The 15,442-nt window shown below is 36.9% G+C and overlaps 1 protein-coding gene across 6 annotated transcripts in view; it reads right to left on the bottom strand.

Moving 5' to 3' along the window:
- The window catches only part of LRCH3 (leucine rich repeats and calponin homology domain containing 3), a 95,687-nt gene that overhangs the window by 54,842 nt on the left and 25,403 nt on the right, over window positions 1-15,442 (bottom strand). For all 6 annotated transcript variants that reach the window (XM_037525388.2, XM_037525390.2, XM_037525385.2 and 3 more), the window contains exons 2-6: window positions 12,245-12,389; window positions 10,489-10,615; window positions 9,866-9,971; window positions 4,072-4,208; window positions 2,847-2,956 (exon numbers count right to left, since the gene is read on the bottom strand). In XM_037525388.2, the coding sequence (XP_037381285.1) occupies window positions 2,847-2,956; window positions 4,072-4,208; window positions 9,866-9,971; window positions 10,489-10,615; window positions 12,245-12,389 (625 nt within the window). The remainder of the gene's footprint in view (window positions 1-2,846; window positions 2,957-4,071; window positions 4,209-9,865; window positions 9,972-10,488; window positions 10,616-12,244; window positions 12,390-15,442) is intronic.

The raw sequence follows: 15,442 nt of genomic DNA, 5'->3' as shown, positions 1-15,442 counted from the left end.
CACCCCCACACCTCTGGTCTATACCCTAGTTCTTGTACACATAAATGAATAAATCTTTAAAAAAAAAATCTGGGTTCTTCTCCTAGCCTTTCCCACTGCCAAAATATTTCCTCTAAAAGAGTCTAGATCTGGCAGAGTAAGACAGACCTAATCCCTTCCATTTGCTATAACCTTTATTCATTTATTTATTTATTTATTTCTAAAGATTTACTTATTTTTATATAAGAAATGGGGTACAGGCCAGAGATGCGGGGGGAGGGGGTGGCGGTGAGAGGATTCACCAGACAGAGCTAGAAATAGAACAGACAGATGGACCGAAGTACACTGCTAAGGGGAGCAGCGGGCGAGACAGGAGAGGTCTGTCCCGCCATGTGGGTTGCTCCTTGGCTGGCTGGGAATCGAACTCATGCTGCAGTGGCTGCTTCATAGGTCTTAACCCCTGCGCCACCAGGGAGGCCCTGCTATAACCTTTAATGTTCTTCTTTAACATCAAATAGCTGCTCTTTCAGTCCTCTCAGAGTTAAAAATGTTAGAATTGAGACTACTATAGGTAGGAATTTTTTCTAGATATGTAATTTGGGTGAGTTTCTCTTTATGTATTCTTATAAAATTTACTAAATTATTATTGTATGCTTAAAAAAATAGATTCGAGCTGGTGTTTTAAATATCCTTCATATCATAGTGTCTATTCAAATCTTTAATCAAATAGCCAGACCAAAACTACCAAAATGTCATTACAAGATTGTTTCTGATGTTATTACAAAATTGTTTCCTCACTTTAAGTGAGGAAAGCTAGGAGGGAAATAACGTTTGTGTGATTAAATTCACCATTCATTCAAAAAATATTTGTTGAGCATCTACTGTACATGCCACACACTCAGCTAAACTAGGCATGAGACATGAATGGTGAAAAAGAAAGGCATGGTCTGTGGCAGAAAGCATGTTCCTTTGGAGTAATATTCAACTTATCTGAGTATTTATCTGTTTTGTGTGAGTATTTATCTGTTTTGTGTAAGTAAAATTTTCAGGTAACTTGGGATTACTTCTCTTTATACCACAAGCATTTAAATATTTAATTTTAATAATATCTGATGAAAAAATTAAATTATAATGCACATTTCCCTTTACTGAAAAATAATATGCCTTAATATATCTTAGCATTTTCTTACTGAACATCAATTATTGTACTGTGTTATAATGTAGTAACTTAAAACATTACCAAAATATGAAGGATTATTTGCATACACATCTAATGGTGTCAAACTGCCATGTTTAGAGTTTTACTGCTTTTAAATATTTTATTAAAATTATTAAGTACTATGTCATACACATAAAAATTAATATAACTGACAGCTTTTTTTTTTTTTTTTTTTTTTAAATATTTATTTATTTATTTATACAAGCACTGGGTACAGTCAGAAGCGCGGGAGGGTGAGAGAATTCACCAGAGCCAGAGCGGGGAGCAGAGCAGGCAGAAGGACCGAAGTACACTGCTGAGGGGAGCAGCGGGCGGCAGGAGAGGTCTGCGCGCCATGTGGGACCCTCCTCCGGTGGCCGGGGAGCAGCCGGGGATCGAACCGGCGCTGCAGAGGCTGCGGGCAGCTTCGCAACCCAGCGCTCAACCGCTGCGCCACCGGGGAGGCCCTAACTGACAGCTTTTAAAACATGATGAAACATTAATACCTATACCTTTTTCACAATGAATCTTCCTCTCAGTTAACCATTTAAATTTTTTGCTTAATATGTCTTTTTAGCTTTATATTTTTTTCTTTCAAATTCTTTTCTGTACTCTTAGCATGTCTGCTTTTGAAATCTATCAAAATAAAAATTGATAATCTGTTTTAGACTATGATACTAAGAAGCAAACTTATCAGGACAGGTTTTTACGCAAAATGTGACAGGTTCTAAGGCCTAAAAAGTTCTCTTTTGAGGCCTCCCTGGTGGCACAAGGGGTTGAGACGCAACCGATGAAGCTATTGGCAGCCTCTGCAGCACGAGTTTGATCCCCGGCCAGGGAGCTGCACACATGGCACAGCAGACCTCTCCTGACTTGCCTGCTGCTCCCCTCAGCAGTGTATTTCAGTCAGTCTGCCTGTTCTGCTCCCTACTCTGACTCTGGTGAATCCTCTCAACCCCCCCCAACTCTGGCCTATACCCCAGTTCTTGTATGTATAAATAAAAAAAAAGAGTTCTCTTTTGAGTACAGTTCATTGAGACATCTCTTATGCCTGTTTTAAGGTCTTTTGAATTCCTGCTACTTAAGACAGTAATAGGTTGGAAGTGCCAGTTGGATGACCTTATGAGTTAGGAGTTATGTAAGTGAGGGAGTGACAGAAAAGATCCTGAAATGACACTAAATGGTCATCATTTCAACCTTTTCACTCTCTGCAGGAAAACTGAAACCCAAAAAGTTTGAATGACTTGCTTTAAATCACAAAACCAGTTAGTGGAGAGCAAAGGTTAGAATTCAAGTCATTGAGATGAGGCATTTTCATCTGGGGACTTCTAGGGGACATTTGCAATTCCTGGAGACATTTTCATCACAGTGGGACGGTACTACACAATACAGGGATACTGCTAAACACTGGCCAATATACACAATTGCTCCTCACACAAAGAATTATCCAGTCCAAATTATCAATATTACCTAGGTTGAAAAGCCTTGACTTAGACCTAATTATACATACTTTATCAGACTATGTAGTCAACTTTTTACTTAATATAAGCATTCTGAGGCTAGCATTAAAATATTATTTTGCTTTAGTCAAACATTCAGACAGTTTAAGGGTCCAGTTTGATTCCCTCTGAGATGGAATATGATAAATGAAAGAATAGAACATACTCACCAGGAGCCAAAACCCAAGGGTCTCCTGTCATAATCTGGCAGATCTGGGGCAATCTTACAAGCTTGTATGTTCAGGTATTTAAATATGTGGATTTTGCCTTTTATACATATCTAAATAAAACATATGAATGCAACCACATCACTCATTTGAAACATTTATCCCTTTTTAATCACAAATCAGCTTTTTATCATTTACAGGAAACAGATGACACTTCTATTAAGCAGAAGATAATAATTATGTAGTTACTGTAACAGATTACATTGTTTATCATTTTAGGTGTTATTTAGGAGTGATATAAGTATAGGTTTTGCTTTCTAATCACTAATAAGTTTCAGTAATAAACAAAATAAATGATTTCAAACACTGTTAGAAACCAAGTAAACTTATTACACTGGTTAGTGAGGCAAATAGGGATTTAAAGCATTTCTTCCCCATGGATTATAGACAACTTTTGCTTTCAAGAATCTAACAAGCATGTATAACTATTTTCAATTCTACTTTCTCTAAGAAAGAAGAACAGGAATCTGTTGCTACCTGTTAAAAGGCAAAACATAACTTACTAGGATAATGAGGCCCATCTATAGTTAAGAACTTCACTTATAAAGCCTTATGTTGCCACATAAATGTATAAACAAAACCATTAATAGACTGCATAGTGAAAAAATTTACAGTGAAACACATGGGTTCACAGAATTTTATAGCTTGCAGGATGTACAGAATCTATAAAGGTACAGTATAAAGATTTTATTACTAAACAGATTCATTTTGCTCATTTATAAACAAATGACAAAAATGACTCAATGAGAATTTTGTGATTTTAGAAAACCGAAAGGTAAAAAATATTGGCTAGAAGACTTGCATTGATAAATTATATCATCTTTTTACCTGAAAATCAAGTATTTTTAATTGTCATTAACATTTACATTATCTACACTCATGTTTTACTAGAAAGCAATTAACTCTAACCAATAGAAAAACATTTTTAGAACCCCTTAACTAAAAAAAAAAAAAAGAAGAAGAATTTAATAAAAAGAAAAAACACTTCTAGAAATATCACCTATCTTCCATCCCATTTTATTCAAGACTTCTTAAAAATACATATGTGTGCGAGTTTATTTTTAAAAACTTAGTTTATAATAGAACAATAAACTCATATAAGTGAAGTTTTAAATTTCATCACCTTTGTTAAAAAGTTCATAGAATACTTTATATCAACTAAGGTTACCTGTGCAGGAGGAGACTGTAGTGGATTGTTATCTAAGGTGATCATCTGTAGGTGCCTAAGGTTCCGATAACAGACAGGGATTGCTGTAATTTTATTGCAGGAGAAGTCTAACCGGATCAAAGGCAACTCTGCCAGTTCTGCATGCAGGTAAAATGGAAATGAACAATAATGATATTTAAAACTATACAATTTTTATTTGCCTTTCCAGGTAAATATGGTGTATTTAACATAGGTACTTAGCTCTAGTCTCTCTCAGTCACTAGCTAAGATAGCAAAGGGGTGTAAAATGAAATCCAGTTGCTTACAGATTAGAATACTAATGAAAAACCAGTTTCTGACCCCTTATCAACTATATAAAGTCTCAGATGCTAGAGGCCTAATACCATAAAAAGGTGAAAATAACTAAAGTATTAGATTATAGTCTCTACAAAGAACAACCTAGATGTCTAGACCCCAACCCCAACTCACAAAGCTAGGGTACTACCCACCCCTCTCTCCAATGACCATAAGAGTCATCATGTTATTCTCTAAAAAATAGAATCAAGGGACTCCCTGGTGGCGCAAGGAGTTAAGACAACCTATGAAGCCATCCGCAGCCACTGAAGAATGAATTCGATGCCCGGTCAGGGAGCTACCCACATGGCGCGGCAGACCTCTCCGGACTCGCCCACTGCTCCCCTCAGCAGTGTATTTCAGTCAATCAGCCTGTTCTGTTCCCTCTGTCTCTGGTGAATCCTTTCACACACCCCCACACCTCTGGCCTGTACCCCAGTTCTTGTATGCATAAATAAATTAATCTTAAAAAAAACACTTCGCAAAATGACTTAAAAAAAAAAACCAAACAGAATTAAGAGGCTCTGGGTTCAGAGACGCCAGGCAAAAAAGAGTCAGGATGAGTGGCCAGTGAAAATGGAGGATTTCAATTAAAGTCTACATATTTAACAGCAAGACCTTAGCACTTTCCTACTCTATCCTGACTAATCCCCAGTTCTTGGAAAGCCAGTAGTTGGGAACAAACCCAACAATGTAGAAGAAATGAAACATCTTTCTGTGGAGATATGATATAGCCCCATATAAAAGATCTCCAGATATTGATATAGAGTTTCTCTACCCAAATACCCAGATTGCTTCTTTTTTTTTTTTTCTTTTTTATAGAGGCATGTTTTATTTATTTATTTATTTATTTGTTCGTTTGTTTTGTTTGTACATGCACTGGGTACAGTCAGAAGCGCGGGAGGGTGAGAGAATTCACCAGAGCCAGAGCGGGGAGCAGAGCAGGCAGAAGGACCGAAGTACACTGCTGAGGGGAGCAGCGGGAGGCAGGAGAGGTCTGCACGCCATGTGGGACCCTCCTCTGGTGGCCGGGGAGCAGCCGGGAATCGAACCGGTGTCGCAGAGGCAGCGGGCAGCCTCGCAACCCAGCACTCAACCGCTGCGCCACCGGGGGAGGCCCCCAGATTGCTTCTTAATTTAGAACTTCTAATAAGCTTTCTATAGACAATATAGGATGCAGACATTTAGAAAAGCCCCCAACATGTAAGATGGAAATCTAACTAAATAAACAAACTGAGAAGGCACTCAGAAGAAACAGGTAGTACACAGGAAACAGAAGAAAACTTTGAAAAACTACAATATCTGTAACTTCACAGAGGTAAAGTACTGAAATTACTGAATTACTGAAACAAAAGTACTGAATTACTGAAACAAAAAAGGGATTTTTAAAAAACATTGCAGAATAACAAGGGTTCTTAGAAATAAAAACATGATGGTGGAAGTTAAAAATTCAGAAATGGTTAAGAACATAAATGGCTCAAACTTTTACCACCTGGCAAAACAAAATGACTAACAAATGAAAATTAGAAAAGATAAGAAAAGTCATAGGATCTAACTATTAAAGGGGTCTAACACCCAATTCTCTAGAAAGAGAAAAGAGAAAGCATATGACAAGAAATTTTCCAGGATAAAGAGTACGGATCTCTGGAAAGAATCTCAACAAGTATCCAGCACAATGAACTCAAGTAACTAATACTTGGGCACATCATAATGTTTCAGACCAAATCTTAAAATTTGCTAAAAAGAAAAAAATCGGTCACAAAGGACTGAGAGAAAGTAATTTTCAACATAGAATCGATGCTGAACAAATTAATAATAAAGGGCCTACAAAGAATAAAGACATTTCTTTTCAAGTAAGCTTTCAAAATAATGTTTTCCCATGTCATGTTCTAAGGAAACCACGAGAACATGTCCTCCTGCAAAACAAGGGAATAAAGTAAGAAAGAGGAATTGTTTGTCAATTATAACTCCATAAAGCTTAAATCTTAAAAAAAAAAAAAAAGAAAGAGAATGACCGAGTCCATGAATAAGAGTAACTTTCACAGGGCTTCCCTGGTGGCGCAGTGGTTGAGCGCTGGGTTGCGAAGCTGCCCGCAGCCTCTGCAGCGCTGGTTCGATCCCTGGCTGCTCCCTGGGCCACCGGAGGAGGGTTCCACATGGCTCGCAGACCTCTCCTGACACCCGCTGCTCCCCTCAGCAGTGTACTTTAGTCCTTCTGCCTGCTCTGCTCCCTGCTCTGGTGAATTCTCTCACCCTCCCGCGCTTCTGACTATACCCAGTGCTTGTATAAATAAAAAATAAATAAAAAGAGTAACTTTCTTTTTTTTTTTTTTAAAGTAATTTTTTTTTTTTTAATAGAGGTATGTTTTATTTATTTATTTATTTGTTTGTTTATACATGCACTGGGTACAGTCAGAAGCGCGGGTGGGTGAGAAAATTCACCAGAGCCAGAGCGGGGAGCAGAGCAGGCAGAAGGACCGAAGTACACTGCTGAGGGGAGCAGCGGGCCGCAAGAGAGGTCTGCGCGCCATGTGGGACCCTCCTCCGGTGGCCCGGGAGCAGCCAGGGATCGAACCGGCACCGCAGAGGCCGCGGGCAGCTTCGCAACCCAGCGCTCAACCGCTGCGCCACCGGGGAGGCCCAAAAAGAGTAACTTTCACAGAAGAAATTTGGGCAGCAATAATAGAGAACCAGTCAGAAGACAGCAAAAGAGTTAATAACCAAAACAAAGAGAAACTCCACCGACTGGGAGAAAATTTTTGCATACAACACTAATGATAAAGGAATGATCACAAAAATCTACAAAGAGCTGATGAGACTCAACAAAACCAAAGAAAATAATCCAGTCAAAAACTGGGCAGAAGAGCTAAAAAGAAACTTCTCCAAGGAGGAAATGCAAATGGCCAACAGGCATATGAAAAAATGTTCAACATCACTTGTAATCAGGGAAATGCAAATCAAAACTATAATGAGATACCATCTCACACCAGTGAGAATGGCACATATTTAAAAAACTAGCAACAACAAATGTTATTGAGGATGTAGAGAAAAAGGAACTCTCCTGCACTGCTGGTGGGAGTGCAAAATGGTCCAACCACTACGGAAAGCTGTATGGAGATTCCTCCACCTATTAAAGATAGAGCTTCCATATGATCCAGCAATTCGACTCCTAGGTATTTACCCAAAGGACACAGAAAATTAATTCAAAAGGGCACCTGAACCCCTATGTTTATAGCAGCACAATTTACAATAGCTAAGCTATGGAAACAACCCAAATGCCCAAAAATAGATGACCGGATCAAGAAGATGTGGTATATATACACAATGGAATATTACTCTGCAATCAAAAAAAAAAATAAACACATGCAATTTGCAGCAATATGGATGGAGCTGGGAGGGATCATGCTCAGTGAAATAAGCCAGAAAGAAAAAGAAAAATGCCGGATGGTCTCACTCATAGCAGGAATTTAGAAAACCTAAATAAGGGACCAGGAAAAAGACTAATTATAATAAAGAAAAAATCAAAATCAACAAGCAACTATAAACCAGACATACTATGGGGGGATGAGGGAGGAGGAGAGGAAGGATTAGGGCCAAAGTAAGGGGGGTAGAATTGTATGGAGAGGGCCTCCCCGGTGGCGCAGTGGTTGAGCACTGGGTTGTGAAGCTCTCTGCAGCCTCTGCAACACTGGTTCGATCCCCGGCCGCTGGGCGAGGGTCCCACATGGCATGCAGACCTCTCCTGTCGCCCGCTGCTCCCCGCAGCAGTGTACCTCCTCAGTCTGCCTGTTCTGCTCTCCACTCTGGCTCTGGTGAATTCTCTCACCCTCCCGCACATCTGACTGCATCCAGTGCTTGTAAAAATAAATAAATAAATCTTTAAAAAAAAAAAAGTCACCAGTTCTTTAAAAAAAAAAAAAGGATTGTATGGGGAACATAACCAAAATGAAAATGCATACATTGTGCAAAAATGAAAATTATGTAAGAATTATATAAAATAAAATATATTAAATAAATTAAATTAAAAAAAAGAATTTTTGGGTTATTGAAACATGTATGTCATGATTTGGGTCAATTCTGCAAAAGGTCTTTATTCACATTTCTAAGGTGGTAGAAAGAAGAATCAGGAAATGAGGAAGGCTCTGAAGATAAAAAGTATAAAAAGTATAAAGGTTACTAAAGGAGCTTAGTGACAGAAAAGATAAGCAGTATGTTGGGTAGTGTGGTGCAGTAAGCTTATAAAGGTGTATTGGAAAAGTCAATTTCTGACACACTTGGGATCCAAAATGTCAAAGTTACACTAGTATGTTAAACTTAACACCAAACTGGATCAAACTGGGGCCTCCCTGGTGGTGCAGGGTTAGGGCACAGCCTAGGAGGCTGGACGCAGCCACAGCAGCAAGAGTTTGATCCCCGGCCAGGAAGCAACCCACACGGTGCAGCAACCTCTCCTAATTCGTCTGCTGCTCCCCTCAGCAATGTGTTTCAGCCAGTCTGCCTGTTCTGTTCCCCACTCTGTCTCTGGTGAATCCTCTCATCTCCCCTCCCCCACACCTCTGACCCATACCCCAGCTCTTGTATGTATAAAAATAAAATAAATCTTTAAAAAAAACAAACTGGATCAAACTGATATAAAGATCTGTATTGTACAGTGAAGCAAAAGTATCACTAGCTAATTCAATATTTACTGTTCACTATAAATCACATATTGTAGAATATCTAAAGATTCATTATCATGGAACAACCTCTGAAGATTTCTTATCTTTTAAGATATACATTCTGAAGTTTACAGAAAAATTTCTTGAGTTTGTTTCAGATTAATCTAGTGGATAAAGCAAGGGAAAGTGGTTGAGAGTACAGATGAAATGAGTTGCAATTAACTGATTATTACTGTAGCTGGGTGATGGATACATAGAGGTTCATTTCTTTATTTTATATAAAAAATTTTCCAAAATGAAATTAAAGAAGTAAATATTCTGGTGTAATAAAATGAATCTCCCCATTTCACTTCCACTTGTAGCATTTTTCTTTCATGAATTTATATTTTTGAAAGACTGATAAATTTTATTTAATTTGTTTAATCATTTCTATTACCCAAATAAATATACCACAGCTCACTCTCAGTCCAAGACAAAAGTCTCTTAGTGCAGTCTCTCCGTCCATACATTATCACATTATATACTACCTCAACAGAGATTAGTTGGTCTTGTATGAACATTTCCAGTTAAGGACAAAGTTCTTAAGTTTAAATCAAGTTCATTTTTAAGTCAGTGCTAACTGCTGGGATGTTTTTGTTTATGTTAAATTATCCCCTTATCAAACTCACACTATGTATTTTCATCAAATAGTTATGCTAACTGAAACTTACAATAACATTACCCCAACTTGTTGATTATACCAACTGACAACCTTTAAAGTAAAAAGAAAAAAATAATAAAATAATTATGCCACATATTCTTACCTTCAGGCAAACGTACTAAGTGATTTCTTCTTATGTTAAGGTCTCTCAAGGCCTCCAAATTACCAATTTGGGAAGGTATTGTTTGAATTTCATTACAGCTCACATCCTATTTCAAAAAGATACAAAGTAAAGAACTGTTCTAATATTACCAACCTGTTTGCTTTAAACTATCTGTAAAATGAGGATGGACAAGATAATTGTATGGTCCCTCCAAGCTGTGAAAAAATTATGATTCCATGTTCCAGAATAATTCCATAATTTAATCTAGCATTTAATTTGAAAAACATATAGACTTTTGACCCATTCTATACATTTTATATAGCTTTACATTAACTTCATGAGCAAAACTAAAATTAAGTGACTTAGTGTGTAGGTAGGAAGCCTAGAATACCTGAACAAACGAAAATGTTGATGAAAGGTAAAACAGAAAGTATAGAAACAGATCTATTTAGAACAATATTTGTTATTTTATATTGCTCTGATGAAACTAGGGCCAAAGCATTTGAGTATTGATTAATCAGGATAATATCAATTCTTGAAAATAATACAAAAACACACCTTCATAATGGGTTTGTGCCATAGGCATATATGTTCAAAAATTAAATGATAAAATATTAACTTACAAGTTCTGTTAAGTGTCTGAGATGTCCAATTTCTTCTGGAAGTGAGACCAATTTATTATTACCAGCAATTAAGACTTTCAATGGTAAATTACACAAATGTACTGGCAACGTTGATAGTTGATTCCGACTAGATAAGCACAAAAAGAGAAGTGTCAGTGCCCACCATTCGAGAAGTTTCCAGTTTTCACACTCCATATTCAGTAAAGTAAAAAACACAAGTTGCAAAGAACAAACAGGATTTTAGAATTGAGTTCTAGCTTTCATTTCCTGACTTACCTGCTTTGTGTTTTAGGCACAGCATTTAACTGCATCTTATACAGATTCCTCATTTGTAAATTGCTATACAAACACAATAGATTATTACCTTATTAAAGTAAAATTTGTAATTGTTTAAAATAGGATCAATACATAAACATGTTTATAATCTACTTCCCCATCTTGCAATATTATAACCAAATGTACATAAAATATCCAAGCATAGCTCTCTAAAGTAAATAAAAAAAAGGATATTATTTCAAATATATCAACTGAGGTATGGCTAAGGGATCTTTTATACAAAAACATACAAATCAAAGCTAAAGTAAAATAAAACATATCTATCATCAGGATAAAATTTTAAATTTTACTTAGATAGACTTAAGATCTTAATCCTTACAACCAATTTCCTCCCTGTTTCAAGATCTTTTGCTGATTAAACTAATTATTTCATGAGCCTTTAAAACTTTTTAATCTAATTATTTTATTCCAAGACATTTATCTTAGGAAAGAGAAAATTTTTACATAAAAAATTCTCTACTTTTATTATTTATTACTTTTATCATGGTGAAAAATTATAAGAACCCAAATATCTGAAGGAAAGTGCGTTTTAGAAGCATATAAACTGTACAATAAAATGATTACATATAAAAATATTTTCCCAATGATATTCATAACAAGAGGAGAAAATTCTCTAAAAATATCTGACTAAAAGACTGGAAAATGGGAGAAGATGACCTATTGTTATAATTCATACAATAGTGACAAACTTCCTTTACGCTTTTCTACATTTGTATTTTTTTCAATAAACATTTATAACTTTTATAATGAAATAGAATAATGACTTTCTTGTGAGATGTGAAAAAAAGGAGATGAGATGAAATGAATAAATGCATTCAGACGTAATACAGAGAAATATACAATCATAAGAACCAAAGTAATTTCAGATCTATTCTTTTTTTTAAAAGATTTATTATTTATTTATACAAGAGCTGGGGTACAGTCAGAGGCACGGGAGGGTGAGAGAATTCACCAGAGACAGAGTGGGGAACAGAACAGGCAGACGGACTGAAGACACTGCTGAGGGGAGCAGTGGGCGAGGCAGGAGAGGTCTGCCACGCCATGCGGGAATCTCCCTGGCTGGCCGGGAATCAAACCAGTGCTGCAGAGGCTGCAGACAGCTTCATAGCACAGTGCTCTACCCGCTGCGCCACCAGGGAGGTCCCAGATCTATTCTTATTTGATAAAGTTTATTTGAAAACGTAATTGGAGAATCACTGCTACATGTCTGCTGCAAGTCTATCGCACTAATTGCTAGTAGGATTTGTTAACTGTTGCAAAAACAAAAACAAAGGGAGAATCTAAAGGGACACAGGAAATACTATTAATGTAGACTAACCATGTGTAAATACTACTGATATGAATATACAACTTTTAGTGAAAGGAAACTGAAAAGACCACATAAAAGCAAAACTTAGAAAAAAAGAAACAATATTCTTACCTAATATTTAAGAAAGTTAGAGCTTGCAGGTTTAGAATTGCTTCTGGTATATACCGAATACAATTTTGGTACAAATTGAGATTCTCAAGAGAAACAAAATGGCATGCTTCTATGGGAATTTCTGAGAGGCGATTTCGTGAGAGGTCTGAAAGAAAAAAATAAATTAAGTTTAAGATAAATAAGTAGGTTTCATGATTGTTTTAATTTCTCAAACTTTGTCCAGAGCAAGCTTGTAGGGATTGGTCCAGGGCAATCATTCAAATACTTAACTGATTGAATAAACCATCTCAATATATGCCTGTACACCTGCTGCTGGGAATTATTATTCCCTTTCAGTCTCCACATATACTAAAAAATAAAACCATTACCCTTTGCAAATAACAATTCCTAAGCATAGCTACCACAAATCATATCAAAGATCATATCACTACATACAAAATATCCTAGAAATAAATGAATTCCTAAAATCTTCCTCCCCAAAGAACTAAAACTTTTAGGTTTTTAGAAAAGCAAAACAAAACAAAAAATATTGTCACTTTCTTTATCAGTCAAAGATTATCATGGAGATGTCAAAAGGACTCAGGAACCAAAGATAAGACAATGTGAGCTTCAATAAAGATAACAATTGTAACTGATGGAAATCTATGTTGAATTATGAGTTTACAATGACATCTCTCCCTGCCAAAGATGATAAATCAAATTCATTATCTTGTAAACTAATAAAGAATCAAGCATTTCTCAAAAATAAAAAGAAACAGGGCCTCCCTGGTGGCGCAAGGGGTTAAGACACAACCTATGAAGCTATCAGCAGCCACCACAGCACGAGTTTGATCCCCACCCAGGAAGCAACCCACATGGTGCAGCAGACCGCTCCTGACTCGCCCGCTGCTCCCCTCAGCAGTGTATTTCAGTCAATCTGCCTGTTCTGCTCCCTCTCTGTCTCTGGTGAATCCTCTTACCCTCACACCTCTGGCCTATACCCCAGTTCTTGTATGCATAAATAAATAAATCTTTAAAAAAAAAAAAAAAGAAACAACCATTTCTCGGCATCCCTATATGAACTGTATCACTGAAAAACCAAATAACTAGATGAAGGGAAACAACTCTATATAAATATTATAGCTATCAATGAAAATTAATGATATCACCATTTTGCAACCCCCAGTGAATCACTGCATCTAAAACTGAGTATTAATGGCTAATATTGCTTAGGTATTTATCCAAATAACATGAAAAATCAAATACAAAAAGATCTATTTACAACCTAGGTACATAGTGGCACTGTTTAAAATTGGCAAATCAGGGCCTCCCTGGTGGCGCAGCAGTTGAATGCTGGGTTGTGAAGCTGCCCGCAGCCTCTGCAGCGCCAATTTGATCCCCGGCCACCAGCAAGGGTCCCACATGGCGCACAGACCTCTCCTGTTGCCCTCTGCTCCCCTCAGCAGTGTACTTCATCAGTCTGCCTGCTCTGCTCTCCGCTCTGACTCTGGTGAATTCTCTCACCCTCCCACACTTCTGACTGTACCCAGTGCTTATATAAATAAATAAATGAATCTTTAAAAATAAATAAATAAAATAAAATTGCCAAATCATGAAATCAACCCAAGTGCCCTTCAACAGATGAATGGATAGAAAGACTGTGTAACATCTATTCAATGGAATATTTCATGGCTGTGAAGATGAAACAGTGGCATTTTGCAAAAAATGGATGGCATGCTGCCATGAACTCTACAGTTGCAAGGAAATAAATTCTGCATAGAAGCAGATGCTTCCCTAGTCAACCCTCCGGCTAACTCAGCCTTAGTCAAAACCTTGATTGAAATCTTGCAGGAGACCAAGCTAAACTGTGCCTAGACCCCTGAACCAAATAAATTATGAAATTCTTGAAATCACTGAATTTGTGGCAATTTGCTAGACATCACAAAAAGTGAAACGGCCAATATTTTTACAAAATATCCTCTTATATTTTACTTTAATTTCAACGTTCCCAGATTATTATGTTTTGAATGTTTCTTATAGATAGCACATAGATTTTGCTCTCTTTTTATTATCCACAACCTTTAAATGAAATACTCTACACTTAATATAATAACACAATGTATTTGGATTTTTAAAAGGGTCATGGTATTTGTAACAGATATAGTTCATTTCCCTTTCAATATATCTATGCTCTCTCCTTTCTATTAGACTCTCAACTATATTCAAATAGTTAAGTGAGAATACTGATACTTCCAATTTCATTAATCACTAAAATTCAAAGTAGGGTAATAAAATCAGATAAAAAATTAATAGCACTTGTCTTGCAACTAAAACAGCCTAGGAAATTCTCATTTATGGAGAGTGTCCTAAGTTTGTATTTAAACTGATTGCTTCAAAACTGCCTCAAGCTTTTTCATGGTGGGGGGGGGGGGAGATTTCTTAGCTTTTGAGGACTAACTTACATAATAACACCATTGAATTGAAATGCTTTATATTTGTAAATATATTTCTTTTCCCAACATTTCCTATGTTACTACATGGTGTTTTTGTCCGCTTACATGCTTAAGTCAGAATTCTGCAATCATCCTGACATCTTCCTCCTTTTCTCAATTTAATCCTATCAACAGTGTCAGTTTCTTGGTTTACATGCACCATGAGTCCATCCATTTCTCTTTATCTCCTGTCACTGCCTCTTAGGATTATTTCAAAAATCAAATTAAATAATGTGTGAAAATTACTTCATATACTGTAAAATCCAACATGGCAAGCATAAAGCCAGTTTCATAAGATTTACAGCAAGACAGCAAAAATAACAAAACTCCTCAAATTAAACAGTAGCATGTTACACAATTAAATACAGTAGAGTTATTTTTAAAAAGATGAGCAGGGGCCTTCCTGGTGGCTCAAGGGGTTAAGTCTCAGCACTATGAAGCTATCCTCAGCCAGGGAGCTGACCCACATGGCACAGTGGACCTCTCCTTTCTTGCCCGCTGCTCTCCTCAGCAGTGTATTTCAGTGCATCTGCCTGTTCTGTTCCCCACTCTGTCTCTGGTAAATCCTCTCACCCCCCCCACACACACCTCTAGCCTACAACCCAGCTCTTGTATGCATAAATAAATAAAATAAATCTTAAAAAAAAAAAAAGATGAGCAGCTCTCATCCCAAGACTGCCCACCTATGTCTATGCAGGTGCTTTCTTCTCTTTTCTTTCTAATAAAA

Source organism: Talpa occidentalis, unplaced genomic scaffold (assembly GCF_014898055.3).
Source record: "Talpa occidentalis isolate TD23 unplaced genomic scaffold, MPIMG_talOcc4v2.1 talOcc4.4, whole genome shotgun sequence".
Taxonomy (NCBI): Eukaryota; Metazoa; Chordata; class Mammalia; order Eulipotyphla; family Talpidae; genus Talpa; species Talpa occidentalis.
The sequence above is the reverse complement of the archived record's forward strand: the minus strand, read 5'-3'. Positions and strand labels throughout refer to the sequence as shown.